Source organism: Hemiscyllium ocellatum, chromosome 43, assembly GCF_020745735.1.
Source record: "Hemiscyllium ocellatum isolate sHemOce1 chromosome 43, sHemOce1.pat.X.cur, whole genome shotgun sequence".
Classification (NCBI taxonomy): Eukaryota; Metazoa; Chordata; class Chondrichthyes; order Orectolobiformes; family Hemiscylliidae; genus Hemiscyllium; species Hemiscyllium ocellatum.
In genome coordinates, this window is record NC_083443.1 from 35,887,938 (window position 1) to 35,911,570 (window position 23,633).

General features: G+C 44.2%; 1 protein-coding gene across 1 annotated transcript in view; it reads right to left on the reverse strand.

Annotated features, from left to right (window-relative positions):
- Positions 1-23,633, reverse strand: part of LOC132835108 (wings apart-like protein homolog) — a 208,926-nt gene that overhangs the window by 97,366 nt on the left and 87,927 nt on the right. Inside the window, exon 4 of the mRNA XM_060854428.1 lies at positions 7,139-7,248. Within this exon, the coding sequence (XP_060710411.1) occupies positions 7,139-7,248 (110 nt within the window). The remainder of the gene's footprint in view (positions 1-7,138; positions 7,249-23,633) is intronic.

Here is a 23,633-nt window from a genome sequence, read left to right on the forward strand (position 1 = left end):
GGAAAAGGAGTCAAACAGTCAAGGTAGGCAGGAACAAAGCAGAAAACACTTCGGACTGCTAAATTAAACCGTATTTACTTAAATGCAAGAGGCCTCACAGGGAAGGTAGATGAACTCAGGACATGGTTAGGAACATGGGACTGGGATATCATAGCAATTTCAGAAATGTGCCTCAGGGATGGACAAGACTGGCAGCTTATTGTTCCAGCACACAAATGCTGTAGGAAGGTGGGGGGGGGGGGGGGGGGGGGGGGGGTGGCAAGAGAGGAGGGCGAGTGGCATTTTTGATAAGGGATAGCATTACTGTTGTACTTGGGGAGGATATTCTTGGTAATACATCAAGGGAAGGTATTTGGGTGGAACTGAAAAGAAAGAAAAGGATGATCACCTGATTAGACTGTATTTTAGACTCCCCCCGCCCCTCCCCCCCACCGCCAATGATATTAGGCAAGAACTTGCAAAAGCTGATTGGTAGCAGATGTTTGCAGGTAAAGAGATGTCTGGAAAATGGGAAGCCTTCAAAAATGAAGTAGAGTGTCCAGAGATAGTATCTTCCTGTTAAGGTGAAAGGAAAGTCTAGTGGGTGTACGGAATGCTGGGTGACTGGAGAAATTGAGGTTTTGTTTACGATAAAGAAGGAAGCATGTGTAAGGTATAGACAGCAGAGTATTATGATACTAAGTAAACTCTCCTACTTAATTTAAAACAAGGAACACAGAAAAGGTCTATCCTATGCAGTAACCTGTGAAAGTTCAAAGCGCCAAGAACTATTTAAAGGGAAACTTAATTTTCCAGTGATTGCTGGGTCCCTTGCTGAGGTATTTATATCACTGTTAGTCACACATGAGGTGCTGGAAGACTGGAGGTTGGCTAATGTGGTGCCACCATTTACAAAAAGTGGTAAGGAAAATCCAGGGAACTATAGACCGGGTCTGACATTGGTGGTGGGCAAGTTGCTGGAGGGAATCCCGAGGGACAGGATTTACATGTATTCGGAAAGGTATGGTCTGATTAGGGATAGTCTGCATGGCTTTGCGCGTAGGAAATCACATTCACGAATTTGATTTGAGTCCTTTGTTGTAGCAACAGAGAATTGATGAGAGTAGAGCAGTAGACGTGATCTGTATGGACTTCAGTAAGGTGTCTGCAAGGTTCCTCTTGGGAGACTGGTTAACAAGGTAAGATCTCATAGAATACAAGGAGAACTAGCCATTTCGATACAGAACTGGCTCCAAGACGAAGACAAAGGGTGGTGGAGCATTGCTTTTCAGAGTGGAGACTGGTGACCAGTGGAGTGCCACAAAGATTGGTGCTAGGTCCACTACGTCTCATCATTTATATAAATGATTTGGATGTGAGCATAGGAGGTATAGTTAGTAAGTCTGCAGATGACACCAAAATTAGAGGTGCAGTGGACAGTGAAGAAGATCTCAGATTACAACGAACTCTTGATCAGATGGGCCAATGATCTAAGGAGTGGCTGATGGAATTTAATTTCGATAAATGCGAAGTGCTGCATTTTGGAAAAGCAAATCAGAGAAGGACTTATACACTTAATGGTAAAGTTACGGGGAGTGTTGCTGAACAGAGAGATCTTGGAATGCAGGTTCATAGTTCCTTGAGAGCGAAGACGGCGTTTGAAACATTTTCCTTTGTGGGTCAGAGCATTGAGTACAGGAGTTGGGAGGTCATGTTGCAGCTGTACACAATATAGTGTACACAATTCTGGTTTCCTTCCTATTGGCAAGATTTTGTGAATCTTGAAAAGGGTTCAGAGAAAATTTACAAGGATGTTGCCAGGGTTGGAGGATTTGAGCTATAGGGAGAGGCTGAATAGACTGGGGTTGTTTTCCCTGGAGCGCTGTAGGCTGAGAGGTGACCCTATAGAAGTTTATAAAATCATGAGAGGCATGGATAGAATAAACAGGCAAGGTCTTTTCTCTAGGGTGAAGGAGTCCAGAACTACAGGGCATAGGTTTAGGGTGAGGGGGGAAAAAATATAAAGGGGACCGAAGAGGCAACCTTTTAAACACAGGGTTGTACGTGTATGGAATGAGCTGCCAGAGGAAGGCACGGACGCTGGTACAATTACAGCATTTAAAAGGCATCTGAGTGGGTATGTGAATAGGAAGGGTATAGAGGGATATGGGCCAAGTGTTGACAAGTGGGACTAGATTAGGCTAGGATATCTGGTCGGCATGGACACGTTTCCATGCTGTACAGCTGTATTACTCTAATAAAAGGCAACCTTGTTGAAACATACAAGGTTCTTAGCTGACTTGACAGGGTAGATGAGAAACGTGGTTTCCCCTTATGGGAGTGTCTAGGACCACTTAGCATAATCTCAGAATCAGGGGCTACACATTTCAGACAGAGATAAGGAGGAACTAAAGCAGAAATTGCTGGAAAAGCTCAGGAGGTCAGGGTGGAGGTTAAGGAGTAAACTATACATGGAGATACAGCCCAAACAGACAGAAGGACAGTTGTATAGACCAAGAAGTGTGAATAGCAATTAATGGAGCCTGTTAATGCCTAACTATCTCCCATCCTATCTTCTGCATATAAACTAACATTTTTCTAGCTACCATCAGTTCTGAGGAAATGTCACTGACCAGAAGTGGTAAGTTGGATTTATCTCCACAAATGCTGCCAGACCTACCCAGCTTTTCCAGCAATTTCTGTTATTGTTCCTGATTTACACCATGTGCAGTATTTTTTGGTCTTTAATTAGAGATAAGGAGGAATTTCTTCTCTCAGAGTAGTGAACCTGTGGAATTCTTTACTGTTGAGTTGAGTCTGGGTCATTAAGTATATTAAAACATAAAACATAGAACATAGGAAGGTACAGCACAGAACAGGCCCTTTGGCCCACAATGTTGTGCCAAGGTTTAATCCAAATGTCAAATATAATAACTTAACCTATGCACCCCTCAACTCACTGCTATCCACGTGCTTATCCAGTAGTCGGTTAAATGTCCCTAATGACTCTGCTAAATGCCGAGATAATTTTTTTTTAATTAGTGAAGGAATCAAGGGTTATAGGGAAAGGCTGGAAATGGGAGTTTAGGATGATCACATCCACCATGATCGTACCGAGTAGAGGAGCACACTTGATGGACTGACTGGCATACTTCTGCTCCTGCATAGAACAGGCCCTTCGGCCCTCGATGTTGCGCTGACCTGTGAACTATTCTCAGCTTGTCCCCCTACACTACCCCATCATCCATGTGCTTATCAAAGGATTGTTTAAATCTCCTTAATGTGGCTGAGTCAACTACATTGGCAGGTAGGGCATTCCACGCCCTTACCACTCGGTCTTAAATCACCCCTCAATTTGTAGTTACGCCCCATCGTACAAGCTGATGTCATCATCCTAGGAAAAAGACTTTCACTGTCTACCCTATCTAATCCTGTGATCGTCTTGTAGGTCTCTATCAAATCCCCTCTTAGCCTCTTTCTTTCCAATGAGAACAGACCCAAGTCTCTCAGACTTTCCTGAAAAGACCTTCCCTCCAGACCAGGCAACATCCTTGTAAATTTGTAAATCTCCTCTGCACCTTTTCCAATGCTTTCACGTCCTTCCTGAAATATGGCGAACGGAACTGTACACAATATTCCAAGTATTCTTATGTAACTCTCAAAAATAAGTCTGAGTTCCACAGCAGCTTCATAATCAAATACTTTGGCTGGTAGTTAACCATAGGGAAGACTGTGGGCAAACAACGCAAGTTTACAAAGTTTTGCTAGTTTAACATCGCCCATCAAAGGACTAATGTGACAACTGGCATTAATGGAGCGCATAGAGTTTGAAGATAGTGAGGACTGCAGATGCTGGAAAGTCAGTGTCAATAAAATGTGAAGCAGGAAAAAGCACAGCAGGTCAAGCAGCAGCAGAGGAGCAGGACAGAATGTTTCAGGCAGAATCCTTCGTCAGGACTTCATCACAATATTGGAGTTTGTGCAAAGCAAGTGGATTGATAAATATTTTCAGCCAAAAACAAAAGGACCTCCATTTTCAAGTTGCTGATAGATATAAGTGAATGTGTTCAAATCCAAGGTGCTCATCCAGTTTACTATGGGGATCTAGATGTTCCTTGCTGGACAGCCAGAAGATGAATAATAGTGCTTGAGTCAATCCACATTATCTACGTTTACAGAGTGAATCATTACACACATATATCTTCTAATTCAACCACAGTTTCAATAAGCATCTCCAAACAAAATCTCAGTTAACGTATATCAACTGCACATAAACAACATGCAATTAATGCAGCCTGCATGCCCATATGCACCCCATAGTGGGACCCTTCTAAATCTCAGTTTTCTTCTCAGCAGTAATATTTTCTAATGCCCCATGAATCAGTCTTGCAACTACCATTAATCCCTCTCTCTACTTTCTCAAATACTGAAGCCTACTGTAGAACAAATGTGTCAAACCTTAAAACCAAACATTGCTGAACCCAAATAATTTTTTTCCTGTATTTACTATAATTATTCTCAAACAGTCCAGGAAAAATACACTTTTCATTTGTCCTTGGCATCCCAGAACTGTAACCACATCCTTGAGGCAGGTAATCCTTCATTGTGATATCATTGCCAGTCACAAATATGAAAAACATGGTCTTGGATATTCTTTCAATCTTTCTCCCTTCCCTCTAGGGGTTAGGTTGCTGTAGGGATATATCAATTCAATTACAAAAAAGTGCACATTACCACAGTGTTTAGAATCCCAGTGTAGCTCCCAGTTCTCTCCATTCCCTTTCTTCAAATATTTCATTTTTCATTGAACTTGCAGTGACAAAAGATTGAGGACCCATGCTCAGGGCCACATATTCCAGTAATTTCAATTGTTGGGATAATAGCTTTACTTATGGTGCACCATCCAATCATGTGGTGCACATACGTACTTCAAATATTTCCTTTGTTGTGGTATAACATAGCTTTCTCTACATAGGGGCCTATTTGCCTCCAGCCCCAGGGAGAACTGTTGTTTAGCACTGAATTGCCCTAGTAACAGGAGCCAGAATTATTCAGGGTACTCAATTATTAATGCATTTTTAAAGGGCGTTTCTACATTCTACTAAGCATTTAATATTACATTTACTAACAGACTTTGTACATTTAACTATGAAGTGAGTCTTGGCAAGTACCAACTCAAAACTATCACTAGATGCTTGCAGTGACTAAATGCACCCCGTTATCAATTCTATCTCCCCATCTGGATTTGGAGATTATGATGATTGCTCAAAAATGAAGTACTTCTCCATACTAATATTCCACACTGTTGTGTAATTGCATTTCAGGATAAAGCAATATTCAGAGTACTTCATTCATTAGGCTCCAAATATGTACATTACACCCCCTCAACGACATAGTCAATTTTACAGAGTACAAACTCTCCTCTCAACACAAACTGTAATTTTGCTTCAAATCCACTCAGCAGTTTAAGTTATAATTGTTCCTCTGATGTGGGTGGTAGTCCTAAGGCAATACTGGGAGTCTGTCACTTGTTGCCCTCAAGTCACTGCAAGACTACAAATGTTAAATCATAGAATCCCTACAGTGTGGAATCAGGCCATTTGGGCCCAACAAGTCCACACCGACCCTCCAATCAGTATCCTACCAAGACTTATTAATAAAATTACTAAATTAATAAATGAATTTATTAATGCACCGAGCCTTTACAGCCGTGAACACTGTAGGCAATTTAGCATGGCCAATTTACCTAATCTGAACATCTTTGGACTGGGGCAGTAAACCGGAGGAAACTCATGCAGACACGGGGAGAATGTGCAAACTCCACACAGACAGTTGCCCATGTCTGGAATCGAACCCAGTGCTAACCACTGAGCCACCGTGTTGCCCAGACTGCAGCCAATGACAGGTTCCACCTCAAATGACATCAATATTACATATAATCAGAACCTTTTATGGTTCACAGATTACAATACATTATATTTAATTCCACAACTTAGTATTTGAACAAATCTTCTTGCCAACTAATCCAACTCCAAAAACATTTGCCACTCACTCACTTTTCCAAGAATTCCGGAAACCCAACATACTGAAAGCACGGACAAGTTAATAATAAGGCAAGCTTTAAAGTGGGCAAAATCATTACTGTGAAGGCTTACTCTTCAGTGGAAAATATTTAATAATTACTCATTACTGCAGCCAAACAACTACCAGCTATAGTGGAGAATACAAAGTCTCAGATTCTGCCTTGGAACAATGAAGGCTAATCCACTCTGACACCATCAGGCAGCTTGTTTGCAAACCAGCATAAATATCTTGGCAGGATCACAGAGGCCTTTATTGAGGCAGTGTTGAAATAATGTGCCACAGTCTGAAGTCAAAACGATTCACATGACCAACACACACTAGAGCAGCAGCTGGGTTCTCTGCCAATCCGTCCAGTTGCCAATTTCATTAAGGTCATCACTACAGGTCTCAAGAAACCAGTTGCTTCTTAATCTCTCTGCCTTCCCTTGCTTCAGCACAGATTCCATCACATAGCAATGCAGACACTATGAAGGAAGGTCACCAAAAAACACTAGCCAGGAACTGACTGATGAGCAAGCAACAAACAATTCATGATTTAAAAACACAGCAAAGAACTGCAAAAAAAAGTCCTCTGTCAACGCAACATTTTATTATGCATACCAGAGGCAGGGATCACTGATGGGACAGGGTCACTACGTGCACTACTCAGACTCAGCACGTAAAGGGACACAGCAATGGTCAGAATATTGGTAAAATAGAAGCATGGTTCCCATACACCAAATATAATTTTATTGCTGGTTCACAAATCTTACTGATTTGTCTTTTTTGCAGGGTCATGTCACCTTTGTCTCCTGAATCAATTCAAATGATCCCTGCATCAAGTTTGATACCTTTACACTGATGGCTTTACACAAACTTTACACACATTAGATTATTTATAATTGAAGACACACGCAGAGAAATGGAAAAACAACTGAAAACTTATACATAGTCTTCAAGTCTCCACAACACATACCTGGGTAGCCAAGCGAAACAAAGCTTGAACACTCCATGTAAATAAAACACTCAAAACTAACTGAGCATGGAGAAGCACAGGTCACCTTTTGACAGTTTTTCAGAAGCCTGGAGGTCTTACCCGTTTAGGCCCATGGAAGATTTTCCTGGTATTTTCCTTGGCTTTTTCCTGTCTATTCATTGGTTTCCTACCAGCATCGGAATTTGACTCATCACTGAATTCCAGCAAATCTGAAAGAGTGCAAGTCACCTGTCAACATGCGATACACATTTAAACAGTCTTATTCACAACAGAATTTTTAAAAACTGCTTGGTATCACAGTCGAGCACAATCCAATATGTTTTAAACAACATCATGCAGTCCCAGAACTGTAGGTCCTCAGATGTAGTCAGTGATTACAAGTATTTGTTACTGACTAGCAAAAACAACTTCGTTTTAATCAGGACCACTAGTTCATGTGCAGTATTCAAGAAAGAATTCAAATGAAGTACAGCATCAGTAAAATACTGAAGCAGTGGAATAAGAAATAAATCAGAGTAGTTTTACAAAATAAACTTTTGAAAGTTTACAACAGTTTATATTGGGCTGCTACAACCGATATATTTTCCATTGATTATGCAGCAGTACCAGCAGTTCAGGCAGCATCCAAGGAACAGCGAAATCGACGTTTCGGGCAAAATCCCTTCGTCAGGAATAAAGGCAGAGAGCCTGAAGTGTGGAGAGAAAGTAGCATAGAGTACAATAGGTGAGTGGGGGAGGGGATGAAGGTGATAGGTCAGGGAGGAGAGGGTGCAGTGGATAGCTGGAAAAGGAGATAGGCAGGTCGAACAAGTCCGGACAAGTCATGGGGACTGTGCTGAGCTGGAAGTTTGGAACTAGGGTGAGGTGGGGGAAGGGGAAATGAGGAAACTGTTGAAATCCAGATTGATGCCCTGGGGTTGAAGTGGTTCGAGGCAGAAGATGAGGCATTCTTCCTCCAAGCGTCTGGTACTGAGGGATCGGCGGTGAAGGAGACCTCCATGTCCTCAGCAGAGTGGGAGGGGGAGTTGAAATGTTGGGCCACGGGGCGGTGTGGTTGATTGGTGCGGGTGTCCCGGAGATGGTCCCTAAAGCTCGCTGCTAGGAGGCACTCAGTCTCCCCAATGTAGAGTAGACCGCATCGGGAGCAACAGATACAATAAGTGATATTAGTGGATGTGCAGGTAAGACTTTGATGGTTGTGGAAGGCTCCTTTAGGGCCTTGGATAGAGGTGAAGGAGGTGGTGCGGGCACAGGTTTTACAGTTCCTGCAGTGGCAGGGGAAAGTGCCAGGATGGGAGGGTGGGTTGTAAGGGGGCGTGGATCTGACCAGGTAGTCAGAGAGGGAACGGTCTTTGCGGAAGGCGGAAAGGGGTGGAGAGGGAAATATATCCCTGGTGGTGGGGTCTTTTTGGAGGTGGCGGAAATGTCAGCAGATGATTTTGTTTATGCGAAGGTTTGTAGGGTGGAAGGTGAGCAGGTGTTTTGTCCTTGTTACGGTTGGAGGGGTGGAGTCTGAGGGCGGAGGTGCGGGATGTGGACGAGATGCATTGGAGGGCATCTTTAACCATGTGGGAAGGGAAATTGCAGTTTCTAAAGAATGAGGCCATCTGATGTGTTCTGTGGTGGAACTGGCCCTCCTGGGAGCAGATACGGCGGAGGTGGAGGAATTGGGAATACGGGATGGCATTTTTGCAAGAGGTCGGGTGGGAAGAGGTGTAATCCGGGTAGCTGTGGGAGTCGGTGGATTTGTAAAAAATGTCAGTGTCAAGTCAGACATCATTAATGGAGATGGAGAGGTCCAGGGAGGGGAGGGAGGTGTCAGAGATAGTCCAGGTAAATTTAAGGTCAGGGTGGAATGTGTTGTGAAGTTGATGAATTGCTCAACCTCCTCGTGGGAGCACGAGGTGGCGCCAATGCAGTCATCAATGTAGCGGAGGAAGAGGTGGGGAGTGGTGCCAGTGTAATTACGGAAGATCAACTGTTCTACGTAGCCAAAGAGACAGGCATAACTGGGGCCCATACTTGTGTCCATGGCTACCCCTTTGGTCTGGAGGTAGTGGGAGGATTCGAAGGAGAAATTGTTGAGGGTGAGGACTAGTTCGGCCAAACGAAAGAGTGTCGGTGGAAGGGTACTGTTGAGGGTGTCTGGAGAGGAAATTACTATGAAGTTGGAAGCTGTGGGTGGAGATCTCCTGAGGTGAGGAGGTTCTGTATGGTCTGGGAGATGATGGTTTGGCGATGGGGGTGGGGTCATGGTCGAGGGGGCAGTAGGAAGAGGAGGTGTCCTCGAGTTGGCGTTTGGCTTCAGCGGTGTAGAGGTCAGTGCGCCAGACTACCATTGCGCCCCCTTTATCCGCTGGCTTAATGGTGAGGTTGGGATTGGAGCAGAGGGATTGGAGGGCTGCGCATTGTGAGGGTGAGGGGTTGGAGTGGGAGAGGGGGTTTGACCATGACCCCACCCCCCATCACCAAACCATCATCTCCCAGACCATACAGAACCTCATTACCTCAGGAGATCTCCCACCCACAGCTTCCAACCTCAGCCCGGGAACCCCACACTGCCCGGTTCTACCTCCTTCCCAAGATCCACAAGCCTGACCACTCTGGCCGACCCATTGTGTCAGCATGGTCCTGCTTCACTGAATGCATCTCTACCTACCTCGACACTGTCCTATCCCCCCTAATCCAGGAACCCCCCACATACGTTCGAGACACCACCCACGCCCTCCATCTCCAAGACTTCCGTTTCCCCGGCCCCCGACGCCTCATCTTCATCATGGATATCCAATCCCTTTACACCTCCATCCACCATGACCAGGGCCTCCAAACTGGTCCTCACCCTTAACAATTTCTCCTTCAAATCCTCCCACTCCCTCCAGACCAAAGGGGTAGCCATGGGCATACGTATGGGCCCCAGCTATGCCTGTCTCTTTGTTGGCTACATGGAACAGTTGATCTTCCGTAATTACATCGGCACCACTGCCCACCTCTGGGTGGCATGGTGGCACAGTGCTTAGCACTGCTGCCTCACAGTGCCAGAAACCCGGGTACAATTCCCGCCTCAGGCAACTGACTGTGTGGAGTTTGCACGTTCTCCCCGTGTCTGCGTGGGTTTACTCCGGGTGCTCCGGTTTCCTCCCACAGTCCAAAGATGTGCGAGTCAGGTGAATTGGCCATGCTAAATTGCCCCTAGTGTTAGGTTAGGGGTATGGGTGGGTTGCGCTTCAGTGGGTCGGTGTGGACTTGTTGGGCCGAAGGGCCTGTTTCCACACTAAGTAATCTAAAAGTACTGGCAAATGAGACTGGATTAATTTATGAATGAGTTAGACCAAAAGATCTGTTGCTGAGCTGTACATCTCTATAAAACTATGACTCTATAACTGCTCCATATTCAAGAATTCAGCCACGAACCTAAATGAGTATGCCACAACCATTACAGACTTCATTAGTGTGCGCCAAAGAAGTTAATCCAAATCTTTCCCAACTGCCAACCATGGATGAGCTGGGAGATTCACTCCCTACTCAAGTCCAGGTCTGTGACGTTCAAGTCAGCTGACCCTAACCTATACAGGAAATCCAGGTGTGACCTTTGTAAATCCATCTGAGATGCCAAAAGGCAATACCAAACTAAGCTCGAAACTCCAAACTAATCACATGGACATCTGTCGTTTGTGGTAAGGCTTACACCACGTCATGAGCTACAAAGTGATGCCAAACAGACATGGGCAGTAATACATCCCTACCCAGTGAGCTCAATGTATTCTACACTCTTTGAACAGAAGGTCTGTGAAACGATGTCACCTGTCCCAATAGCCTCAGATACACCTGTACCTGTGGATGCTGCTGCAGATGTGAGAGTGAAGCCATGGAAAGCAACTGGCAGGATGAATTTCCTGGCCGTGCACTCAGATCACATGTGGATGAACTGGCAGGAGTACTCGCTGACATCTTTAACCTCTCCTTACTGCAATCTGAAATTCCCATCTGCTTCAAGACGATCACTACCATCCTGGTGCCAAAGAAACACCATGCAGCATACCTCAATAACTACTGCCCACTTGCTCTGACCTCCATTAATGCAAGTGCTTTGGGAGGTTAGTCTCGGCTCACATCAATTCCAGCTGATCAAATTGTCTTGATCCTTTGCAATTTGCCTATTGGCACAACAGGTCCAAGGCAGATGCCATCCCCATGGCCCTGTGCTCATCCCTGAAACACTTGAGTAACAAGGATACCTACCAGGTTCCGACTTCACTACAGCTCAGTCTTCAACAAACCCATCTCAGCTCCCCACTCTAACTGGATCTTTGAGTTCCTGACCCATAGACTGCAATCAGTAAAAATACACAACATCTCCTCCACAATAATCCTCAACACCAGTGCCCTGCAGGGCTCTGTACTCAGCTGCCTACTGTACTCCTTCTACACTCCAGTAGCGTGGTCAAATTGTGCCCATACTCCATTTACAGGTTTGCTGACAACACCACAGTTGCGGACTGAATCTCAAATGACCAGAGGGCAGTAAAGAGATCAAATGCTGAGCAGCTTAGTTTAAAGATGACAGTCTCTCCATCAATGACAGCAAAACAAAGGAGCTGATCAATGACTTCAGGAAGAGGAGTGGAATGTACACTCCTATCTGCATCAGCTGAGGTGGAGGTGATCAAGAGCATCAATTTCCTGGAAGGGAAGATCAGCAACATCTGTCCATGGAGGTAATGATCAAGAAAGCCTGTACTTCCTCAGAAGGTTAACAAAATTCAGCATATCCATAAAGACACTTGGCAATTTTTATAGATGCACCATATAAACCATCCTATCCGGGTGCATCATAGCAAGACTATGGCAACTGCTCTTCCAAGTCCACAAGAAACTACAGAGAATCAGTTCATCATTCAAACCAGCCTTCTATCCAGTGACTCCATCTATACTTCCCACTTCTCAGCAAAACAAACAACAAAGACCCCTTCCACCCTGGTTCTCTTCTCATATCTGCTGCCTGATGGAAGAGGGGGAAAACGTTTGAATACACTCACAAAGAGATTCAAGAACAGCCTTTTCCCTGCTGTTAGCAAACTTTTGAACAAACCTATCAAATATTAAGATGGATCTCTCTCTCTCTGCACCTTTTTGGTGGCTGTAACACTACATTCTGCACTCTGCTCTGTTATCTGATGCATTTTTTGATATGGTCTGCTTTCAGAGCATGCAAAACAACACTTTCCACATCTCAGTACATGTTGTAATAATAAATCAAATCAAATGGATGAGCATGACAATAGATAAGGCCAGAGTTTGCAAAGATAGCCTAAGGACAGAATCAAGGGCCATGTTTCCTCCATTTTTGTTTAGCAGCAGGAATAGCGAGTGTGACAATCAGGAGACGGGCTGGGAAGATAAAACTCTTTATTAAAAATTTACCTCATGAATAGGGAGAGAGCACCAGGGATTGCTGAGTAGGTAAAGTAATATATTTGGCCAGTTCTGTAACCTGAAACTCTAGTTCTGGGCAGCAGGGGTAAGGTAGCTAGGTTTTTTTTATTTTTCAAGAGTCTCTTTGGGAATTTAGAATAGTGGGAGGGGAGGTTAGGGCAGTTGAATGTTCCTCCTGCAGAACGTGGGAGCTAAAGGTTACCACTACTGTCCCTGTTGACTTCATCCGCAGGAAGTGCACCCAACTCAAGCTTCTTGAAATCCGCATTAGGGAACTGGAGCTGAAGTTGGATAAACTTCAGATCATTCGGGAGGTAGATAGGGTTAGAGAGATGGGTCACAGGGAGGTAGTCACACTTTGGGTACAAGAAAAAGACGGATGGGTATTACAGTCAGGGGACAGAAAGGAAACTGACAGATAGTGCAGGGATCCCCTGTGGCAGTTCCCCTCAATAACAAGAATACCATTTTGGATCTTGTTGGTGGGGATGACTTATCAGTGTTAAGTCATCAGGTACAGGTCTCTGGCATAAAATCTGTCCCTGTTACTCACAGGAAAGGAGGGGGGGAAAGAGAAGAGGAGCTGCAAATGTGTTGCTGGTCAAAGCACAGCAGGTTAGGCAGCATCTCAGGAATAGAGATGCTGCCTAACCTGCTGTGCTTTGACCAGCAACACATTTGCAGCTGTGATCTCCAGCATCTGCAGACCTCATTTTTTACTCGAAAGAGAAGAGGAGCAGAGCATTAGTCATTGGGGACTCCATAGTTAGGGGGACAGATGTGAGGTTCTGTGGGAACAAGAGAGACACACGGTTGGTGCGTTGCCTCCCAGGTGCCAGGGTCTGTTGTTGCCTTGGATCGTGTTTTGGGGATCCTTAAGGAGGATGGGGAACAGCCCCAGTTGATTGTCCACATAAGCACTAACTACATAGGTAGGAAAAGGGATGGGGATTTAAGGCAAAGATTCAGGGAACTAGGGTGGAAGCTTAGAGGTAGAATAAATAGTTGTTATCCGCACCCCGTGCTAACCAGGTGAGGAATAGGGAGAAACAGACAGGAGTTGAACACGTGGCTTCAGGGGTGGTGCAGAAAGGAGGGTTTCAGATACCTGAATAATTGGGGTCAGTGGGACTTCAACAAGCAGGATGGTCCATACCTGCCTAAATTACAGTTCCACTGTCCAGGGGTTGAGAGTTGAAAATGTGTTGCTGGTTAAAGCACAGCAGGTCAGGCAGCATCCAAGGAATAGGAAATTTGACGTTTCGGGCATAAGCCCTTCATCAGGAATGATGAAGGGCTTATGCCCGAAACGTCGAATTTCCTATTCCTTGGATGCTGCCTGACCTGCTGTGCTTTAACCAGCAACACATTTTCAACTGTGATCTCCAGCATCTGCAGACCTCATTTTTTACCCCAGGGGTTGAGTGTAGTGAGTTAACTGATAAGGCTTCAAGGTCACAAGAGTGCACCATCAAGTAGGAAGGTGGTTTAAATTGTGTCTACTTCAATGTCAGGAGCATCCGGAATAAGGTGGGTAAACTGGCATCAAGGGTTGGTAGCTGGGACTTCGATGTTGTGGCCATTTCAGAGACATGGACAGAGCAGGGACAGGAATGATTGTTGTAGATTCCAGGATTTAGATGCCTCAGCAAAAACAGAGAAAATGGTAAAAGATGGAGTGGTGTGGTATTGTTAGTCAAGGACAGTATTATAGTGGCAGAAAGAACGTTTGTGGACTTGCCTACTGAGGTAGTATAATTTGAGGTTAGAAACAGGAAAGGAGAGATCACCCTGATGGAAGTTTTCTATAGATCTCCGAATAGTTCCGGAGATTTAGAGGAAAGGATAGCAAAGATGATTCTGGGTAGGACCAAGAGTGACAGGATAGTTGTTATGAAGGTTTTAACTATCCAAATGTTGATTGGAAATACTGTAGTTCAAGTTCTTTAGATGGGTCAGTTTTTGTCTAATGTGTGCAGAATGGCTTCCAAGGGGCGAGACCACATTGGATTTGGTACAGGGCAATGAACCCGGCCAGGTGTTAGATCTGGAGGTAGGTGAGCACTTTGGTGATAGTGACCATAACTTGGTTATGTTCACTTTAGTGATGGAAAGGGATAGGTAGATACTGCAGGGCAAGTGTTATATCTGGGGGAAAGGCAATTCTAATGCAATTAGGCAAGCTTTAGGATGGGGAAGGAAACTGCAGAGGATAGGCATAATTGAAATGTGGAGCTTATTCAAAGAACAGCTACTACGCGTCCACAAGTACATACCTATCAGGGAGGGAGGAAGTGGTCAAATTAGGGAGCCTTGGTTTACTAAAGAAGTTGAATCTCTTGACGAAAGGAAGGAGGAACCTTATGTTAGGATGTACAAAGTTAAAAATCACAACACCAGGTTATAGTCCAACAGGTATAATTGGAAGCACACTAGCATTTGGAGCATCGCACCTTCATCAGGTGATAGCGGAGGGCTCAATCCTAACAGAATTTGTAGCAAAAATTTACAGTGTGATGTAAGTGAAATTATATATTGAAAAATTGATTGTTAAGTCTTTCATCTGTTTGAATATCATGATAGTTTCACTTCTTTCATGTGTAAATCACAAAACCTTTTTCTAAAAAGTTGCATTCTCAGGTTAGCTGTTAACAATGGGTGATAGCTAGACAATATGTTAAAGGTGTTGGCCCCCTGTGTTTTCTGTCTGTGTCATGGTGTTTAGATTGATTCTAACCTAAAAAGAGAGAGAACGGAGTTTTACATGAATGCATGCAGTTTTTGAGCAAAGTACAATGTAACCCTGCAAGTACAAATTCACCCCACAAAATGTGCGCGCATGTGGGTCTTTGTCTGTGTGTCTGCCTGTCTGGGTTGGGGGTTGAGAGTGTGAGAAAGTGTGCATGTGTAGTGAGTGTAGAATGTCTTAAGTCTGTGAGGGGGTGCGTGTGGGAGTGTGTGTCTGTAAGGAGGCGTGAGAGTGTCTGCATGCGCGCCTGTGTATATGTCGACCACCAGTTCCAACGTGCCACAACAAGGAACCGTAATGACTTCCTCAGGAGACAGACACGTGCTGCAACCGATAGGTACCCTTCGTTGTTCAGTACTTCCCAGGAGCTGAAAAACTACACCATGCTCTTCGTGACCTGCAACACATTATCAATGAGGATGAACACCTCACCAAGACCTTCCCCACACCTCCATTACTCGCCTTTAAACAACCGCCAAACCTCAAACAGATCATTGTTCGTAGCAAGGTGCCCAGCTCTCAGGACAACTCCGTACGACCCTGTCATGGTAGGTGCTGCAAGACGTGTCAGAGTGTGGACACAGGTACCACCATTACGCGTGGGGACACCTCCCGCCTTGTACATGGCAGGTACTCATGTGATTCAGCCAAGGTAGTCTATCTTTTACGTTGCAGACAAGGATGCCTGGAGGCATGGTACATTGGGGAAACTAAGCAAAGGCTACGACAACGGATGAATGGGCACCTCACAACAGGAGGGTTCCCTCCCAGCGGTCCAGGACATTCAACCTCGGACCTTCGGGTGACTATCCTCCAAGGCGGACTTCGGGACAGGCAGCAGCGGAAAGTGGCCGAGCAGAGGCTGATAACTAAATTCAGTACCCATCGGGAGGGCCTCAACCGGGATCTTGGGTTCATGTCACATTACAGGTGACCACCACTGCACTATACATACACACTCCCATATGCACCCCCTCACAGACTTAAGACACTCTATATACACACACTTTCTCACACAACCCCTAACCCAGACAGGCAGACACACAGACTAAGACCCACATGCGCACATATTTTGTGGGGTGAATTTGTACTTACAGGGTTACATTGTACTTTGCTCAAAAACTGCATGCATTGGTGTAAAACTCTGTTATCTCACTTTTTAGATTAGAATCAATCTAAACATCACAGCATAGACAGAGAACACAGGGGGCTAACACCTTCAACATATTGTCTAGCTACCACCATTGTTAACAGCTAAACAGAGAATGCAACTTTTAACACATGAAAGAAGTGAAACTATCATGGTATTCAAACAGATGAAAGGCTTAATCAATTTTTCAATGTGTAATTTCAGTTACATCACACTGTAAATTTTTGCTATAAATTCTGTGTTAGGATTGAGCCCTCCACTATCACCTGATGAAGGAGCAGCGCTGTGAAAGCTAGTGTACTTCCAATTAAACCTGTTGGACTATAACCTGGAGTGGTGTGATTTTTAACTTTGTACACCACAGTCCAACACTGGTATCTCCAAATTTGGCATCTCCAAATCATGCGAGGATGAGACGTGAAAGCTCAGTTTGGGCACTTGAGTGTTACAAGTTAGCCAGGAAGGACCTAAAGAGAGCGCGAATGAGAAGCTGTTGGCAGATAGGATCAAGGAAAACCTTAAAGCTTTCTATAGGCATGTCAAGACTAAAAGATTGACTTGATTAGGGCCAATCAAGGATAGTAATGGGAAGTCGTTCGTGGGGTCAGAGGACAAAGAGTCTAAATGATTATTTTTCATCAGTACTTACACTAGAAAAAGACAAAGTTGTTGAGGAAAACACAGACACAGGTCTACTAGACTAGACAAGATGGTGGTTCACAAGGTGGTGATGTTCTGGAAAGTGTGAAAATAGGTAAGTCTCTTGGGCCAGACAGGATTTATCCTAGGATTCACTGGGAAGCCAGGGAGGAGATCGCAGAGACTTTGGCTTTTATCTTGGTGTCATCATTGTCTACAGGAATAGTACCAAAAGGCTGGAGGATGACAAACATTGTGCCCTTCTTCAAGAACGGAAGTAAGGACAATCCTAGTAATTCTAGACCGGTAAGCCTTTTTCGGTTGTGGGTAAAGTGTTGGAAAGGGTTATGAGAGATAGGATTTATCATCAGCTAAAAAACAATAAATTGATTAGGGATAGTCAACACGGCTTTGTGAAGGGTAGATTGTGCATCACAAAGATCATGCCACTCAAAACCCTTTGAGTTCTTCAAGAAGGTAACTAAACAGGTGGATGAGGGTAAAGCAATAGATGTGGTATATATGGATTTCTGTAAGGCAGTTGATAAGGTTCCCCACAGTAGGCCTTTGCAGAAAATTTGTAGGCATGGGATCGAGGGCGATTTAGCTGTTTGGATCAGAAATTGTTGAGCTGAAGACAGAGGGTGATGGTTGATGGGAAATGTTCACCCTGGAATTTAGTTACTAGTGGTATAACTGAAGGATCTGTTTTGGGGCCACTGCTGTTTGTCATTTTTATAAATGACTCAGATGAGGGCTTGGAAGGATGGGTTAGAAAACTTGCAGGTAACACTAAGGTTGGTGGAGTTGTGGCAGTGCTGAAGGATATTGCAGAGGGACATAGATAAACTGCAGTGCTGGGCTGAGAAGTGGCAAATGGAGTTTAATGTGGAAAAGTGTGAGGTGATTCACTTTAGAAGGAGCAACAGGAACACAGAGTACTGGGCTAATGGTAGGATTCTTGGTAGTGTGGATGAGCAGAGAGATCTCTGTGTCCATGTCCACGTCCACAGATCCCTGACAGTTGCCACCCAGGCTGATAGGGTCATTAAGAAGGCATAAGGTGTGTTAGCTTTTATTCGTACAGTGATTGAATTTTGGAGCCATGAGGTCATGCTGCAGCTGTACAAAACTCTGGTGTAGCCACACTTAGAGTATTGCCTACAGTTCTGGTCAGTATAGAAAGAATGGGGGTTTCCTCCCACAATCCAAAAATGTGCAGGTTAGGTGAATTGGCCATGCTGAATTGCCCGTAGTGTTAGGTGAAGGGGTAAATGTAGGGGAATGAGTTTGGGTGGGTTGCTCTTTGGTAGTTCGGTGTGGACTTGTTGGGCCGAAAGGCCTGTTTCCACACTAAGAGAGAGAGAAAGAGTGATAGAGATATGGCCAATGGAACAGCTTTGGAAACGGTTCAGGGGAGATTTACTAGGATGTTGTCTGGTATCGATGGAAGGTCTTATGAGGAAAGGCTGAGAAAATTGAGCCACTTTTCATTAGAGAACATGTGGTTGACAGGAGACTTAATTGAGACATAATAGATAATCAGAGGGTTAGATAGGGTGGATAGTGAGAGCCTTTTTCCTTGGATTGTGATGGCTAGAATGAGGGGACATAACTTTAAACTGTGGGGTGAAAGATTATAGGACAGATGCCAGTGTAGTTTCTTTACTCAGAGTGGTAGGGGCATGGAATGAACTGAAAATGTGTGGCTGGTTAAAGCGCAGCAGGTCAGGCAGCATTCAAGGAACAGGAAATTCGATGTTTCGGGCACAAGCCCTTCATCAGGAAACAGGAAACGCATGGAATGAACTGCCTGCAATAGTAGTAGACTTGTAAACTAAAGGGCATTTCAATGGTCATTGGATAAACATGTGGATGAAAATGGAATAGAGTAGATTAGATAGGTTTCAGATTGCTTCCACAGGCCAACGCAATATTGAGGGCTGAAGTGCCTGTACTGCTGAGAACCTGTATAGGGTATAAGCAGGCAGGGAAAGAGTGAAGTTCTGAGTTTTGCGAAACAAGAGGTTCAGCTGAGCATGACTCAGAACATATAACAACTTACAGTTAACAATGGGGTGCTGGAGGCAAGAGTAATGGGTTAACAAGGTAGAAAAGCATTCATTATGTAGAGGCATTTGACAATATTGGAAGCATTCAAGTCATTTAGCAAAGTGAAAAGTATTCATTATGTGAAGCCAGTCAACAAGGTTAGGAAGATTCATTGTGTAACAGCTTTTGGTTTAATTTTTACTGTCGATATTCGTTGATTGTAATGGTCACCCAATTAATATGTATGTTGCATTATCTGGATGCTCCTCCCTGTAAAATAACTATATAGTTCATCAAGACGACTGAAAACTCATGTCTTTGTGTACATGGGGGTGATCATTTGGTCTCCTTCTAGGGCCCGGAATAAGGATGAAGGAGGGAAGGAGGTAAAACTTCCTATGTCTGAGCATTTCACTTTGACTATGGGGGGGGCCCAAAAAAAAGAGAACAGGACGACACTGCGCTGTAATGTTTTAAGTTTCTGAATGACTGTAATATATAGAACAAAACAGATTAAATGTCAGCTCAAATAGAAATAAATACAATACTCATTTTACAGAGGAGTTGCAAAGTGACCAATTTTGGCACCTCAATATTAAAGGGAACTTAGCACATCAGAAGGATAGGAATTCAGGAAAAGAGTGGTGGTGGTGTAACTTTGTTAATTGAGGGTGAAATTGATACAGTAGTAAGAGATGGCCCTGGTTCTTATGATCAAGATCTAGAATCAGGGCGGCTTGACGTAAGAAATAGTAAAAGGAAGTCATTTGTGCAAATCACTTAAAAGGAAAGTTTAATGCAATTGTATAGTGCACTGGTGAATCCACATGTGGAGTCCTGTGTACATTAAATCTAACATAAATTTCCCATTCTCAAAAGAGTTCTTGAGGAACTCAAGTTACATGGATAATAGAATTCTGTACATATAGTGTACCTAGAACACCAAAAGGCATTTAATAAAGCATAATTTCTAGGGCTACAATTCAAAATAAGAGCTCATGCTGCAGTGATAGTTATCATAGTTAGAGGATTAGTTGGCTTACAGATAAATAGATTTTTACAAGTTGGGCAGCTGTAACCAATGATGTGCCAGTGAGGGGACACAATTATCTACAATCTAAATTACTTGAATAAAGGGATGGCCTGTGACCAGCGGAGCGCCACAAGGATCGGTGCTGGGTCCTCTACTTTTTGTCACTTACATAAATGATTTGGATGCAAGCATAAGAGGTACAGTTAGTAAGATTGCAGATGACACCACAATTAGAGATATAGTGGACAGGGAAGAGGGTTACCTCAGATTACAACAGGAACTGGACCAAATGGGCCAATGTGCTGAGAAGTGGCAGATGGAGTTTAATTCAGATAAATGTGAGGTGCTGCATTTTGGGAAAGCAAATCTTAGCAGGACTTATACACTTTCTGGTAAGGTCCTAGGGAGTGTTGCTGAACAAAGAGACCTTGGAGTGCAGGTTCATAGCTCCTTGAAAGTGGAGTCACAGGTAGATAGGATAGTGAAGGCGGCATTTGGTACGCTTTTCTTTATTGGTCAGAGTACGAAGTGCAGGAGTTGGGAGGTCATATTGTAGCTGTACAGGACATGGGTTAGGCCACTGTTGGAATATTGCATGCAATTCTGGTCTCCTTCCTATCAGAAAGATGTTGTGAAACTTGAAAGGGTTCAGAAAAGATTTATAGGAATGTTGCCAGGGTTGGAGGATTTGAGCTATAGGGAGAGGCTGAACAGGCTGGGGCTGTTTTGCCTGGAGCGTCGGAGGCTGAGGGGTGACCTTATAGAGGTTTACAAAATTATGAGGGGCATGGATAGGATAAATAAACTAAGTCTTTTCCCTGGGGTCAGAGAGTCCAGAACTAGAGGGTATAGGTTTAGGGTGAGAGGAGAAAGATATAAAAGAGACCTAAGGAGCAACTTTTTCACGCAGAGGGTAATACGTGTATGGAATGAGCTGCCAGAGGATGTGGTGGAGGCTGGTACAATTGTAACTTTTAAGTGGCATTTGGATGGGTATATGAATAGGAAGGGTTTGGAGGGATATGGGCCAGGTGCTGGCAGGTGGGACTAGATTGGGTTGGGATGGATGGGTTGGACCGAAGGATCTGTTTCCATGCTGTACATCTGTAACTGCATTATCTGCACTAGCAACTAAGGTAAGTGGGAGACCAAGTTGTGAAATGGGTGTAAGAAGTTTGTCTGCAAAGATGAAAAGAATGGGCAAAATTCTGGTAACTGGAGGAAAACAGCAATTTGTCCATTTGGTTCTGAGTAATAGAAAAGCAACATATTCTTTAAATTGAGGGAGACTGCATAACAGTTGTGGAGGGATGTGGGTATCTTGATGAAAGAGAGAGTGGAAGTGGGGAACACATTTAAGACAGATGAAGAAAAATGATTTCCTGAGGGCCATTAATCTGTGGAATTGTCTTCCCCAGCGAGCAATGGAGAGGACTAGACAGGAAAATTGAGTTGAGGCTATGATCAGATCAGCACAATTTTATTAATGGCTGACAAAGCTTTGGGTGTTGCAAATGCCCAACTTCTGCTGAACACACATGACACATTCAAAAGCATAACTTTAACTCCAGAATATAGCTCTCAAAACTTAGGCCAATAAGAACTGTTTGAATCTATTCACTAACAACTTCTCCTTGACTTTAAGTTCATAAAATGTGGGGGTGTCTGGCCAAGTTATCAATGAATACCAATAGCTCAGAAGGTAGTTGAGAGTTAATTGCATTACTATGGTTTTGTCATATATAGTAAGAATGAATTTCCTTCCTCAAGAACATTAGTGAGCCTGACGGGTTTTTAAAGGCAATCAAAAGTGATTCCATGGGCAAGCTTTTTGTTCCAGATTTTTTATTGAATTCAAATTTGACCATATGCCCTCAGAACATTCGCCTGAGATTCTGGGTTTTGGCTAATTATCCAAATATGACCAAATTGCTAACTGCTCTACTGTAACATTAATGGATATCCTGAGCACCAATTTTTAGATCTGACGGAATTATTGGTACTCATGCTTGTGTCGGAACTTCACTTCGCCAGAAGACAATTCTTGATTCCAGAGATGTAATCAGTGTCAGAAGAAACATTGAACTTAGCTCATCCGCTTAAAAAGCTGAAATATACCTAGTATTAAATCTAACTTTTTCATCTAACTTAACAATACCTGCAGGTAGGAGAAAGTGAAGACTGCAGATACTGGAGATCAAAGAGCGTGGTGCTGGAAAAGCAAAGCCGGTCAGGCAACATCCAAGGAGAATCGATATTTCAAGGATAAGCCCTTCATCAGGGCCAAGGGGGCTGAGAGATAAATGTGAGGAGGGGTGGGGAAAGAAGGTAACTAGGAATGCGGTAAGTAGATGAAGGTGGGATAGAAGATAGGTCTGAGAGGAGAGGGGAGCAGATCGGTGGGAAGGAAGATAGACAGGTGGGGGAAAGACGGGAAATGGGGAAACTGTTGAAATCCACGTGGAACCCTCCAACTACACGGGATCAAAATTGAAAAGATGAGACATTCTTCCTCCAGGTGTCAGGTGGTTAGGGTTTGGCAGTGGAGCAGTCCTGCACCTGCATGTCCTTGGTGGAGTGGGAGGGGAAGTTAAAGTGTTCAGCCACAGGCAGTAGGGTTGGTTGGTGCCGGTGCCCCAGTGATGTTCTCTGAAATGATCCGCAAGTTGGTGTCCTGTCTCCCCAATGTACAGGAGACCACATCGGGTGCAACAGATGCAGTAGAGAACGTGTGGAAGTATAGGTAAATTTTTGTCAGGTGTGGAAGGATCGTTTGTGGCCTTGGACAGAGGTGAGTGGGAAGTGTGGGTGCAGGTTTTGCATTTCTGATGGCAGGGGAAGGTGCTGGGAGGGGAGGGTGAGTTGGTGGGTGCGTGGACCTGATAAGGGAGTCTTGGAAGGAATGGTCTCTCCAAAACACAGTTAGGGGTGGGAAGGGAAATATAACGCTGGTGGTGGGGTCTGTTTGGAAATAGTGGAGGATGATGCAACGTATCCGGAGGTTGATGGGGTGCAAAGTGAGGACTGGGGGGGGGAGGGGGCGCGCGTCCTTGTTGTAATAGGAGGGATGGGATTCAAGGGCAGAGGTGCAGGCAGTACCTGCAGTAGGTCTTGACACAGTTTTATTCAAGGGTTCAAAACGGGTTCCACTCCACACTACCACATCTAACCACAACATATCAGATCAGGTCAAGTTGCTCTGAGCTAGAGTCAGAGAGATGTACAGCACAGAAACAGATACTTCAGTCCAACTTGCCCATGGACATTTTCATCAGTTCACTGTACTGCTATACATTCCAACAAAGTCACTCTAATCAGGCAATCACAAGCAGCCTCTCAAACAAGACTGGATAGTTTCTGCAGGCTACATGTAAATTACTTGTCTTGATCTTTAAGAGCACACAAAGAGTCATCCTTCTGGAGTCCACCCCAATATGTTCACTAATTGAACTTAATATCAGTCATCAAGTTTAAAATCTGATTGAAGATTTGTAGCTCGGGTATCCGTTGTTGTGGTTCTGCTCGCCGAGCTGGAAGT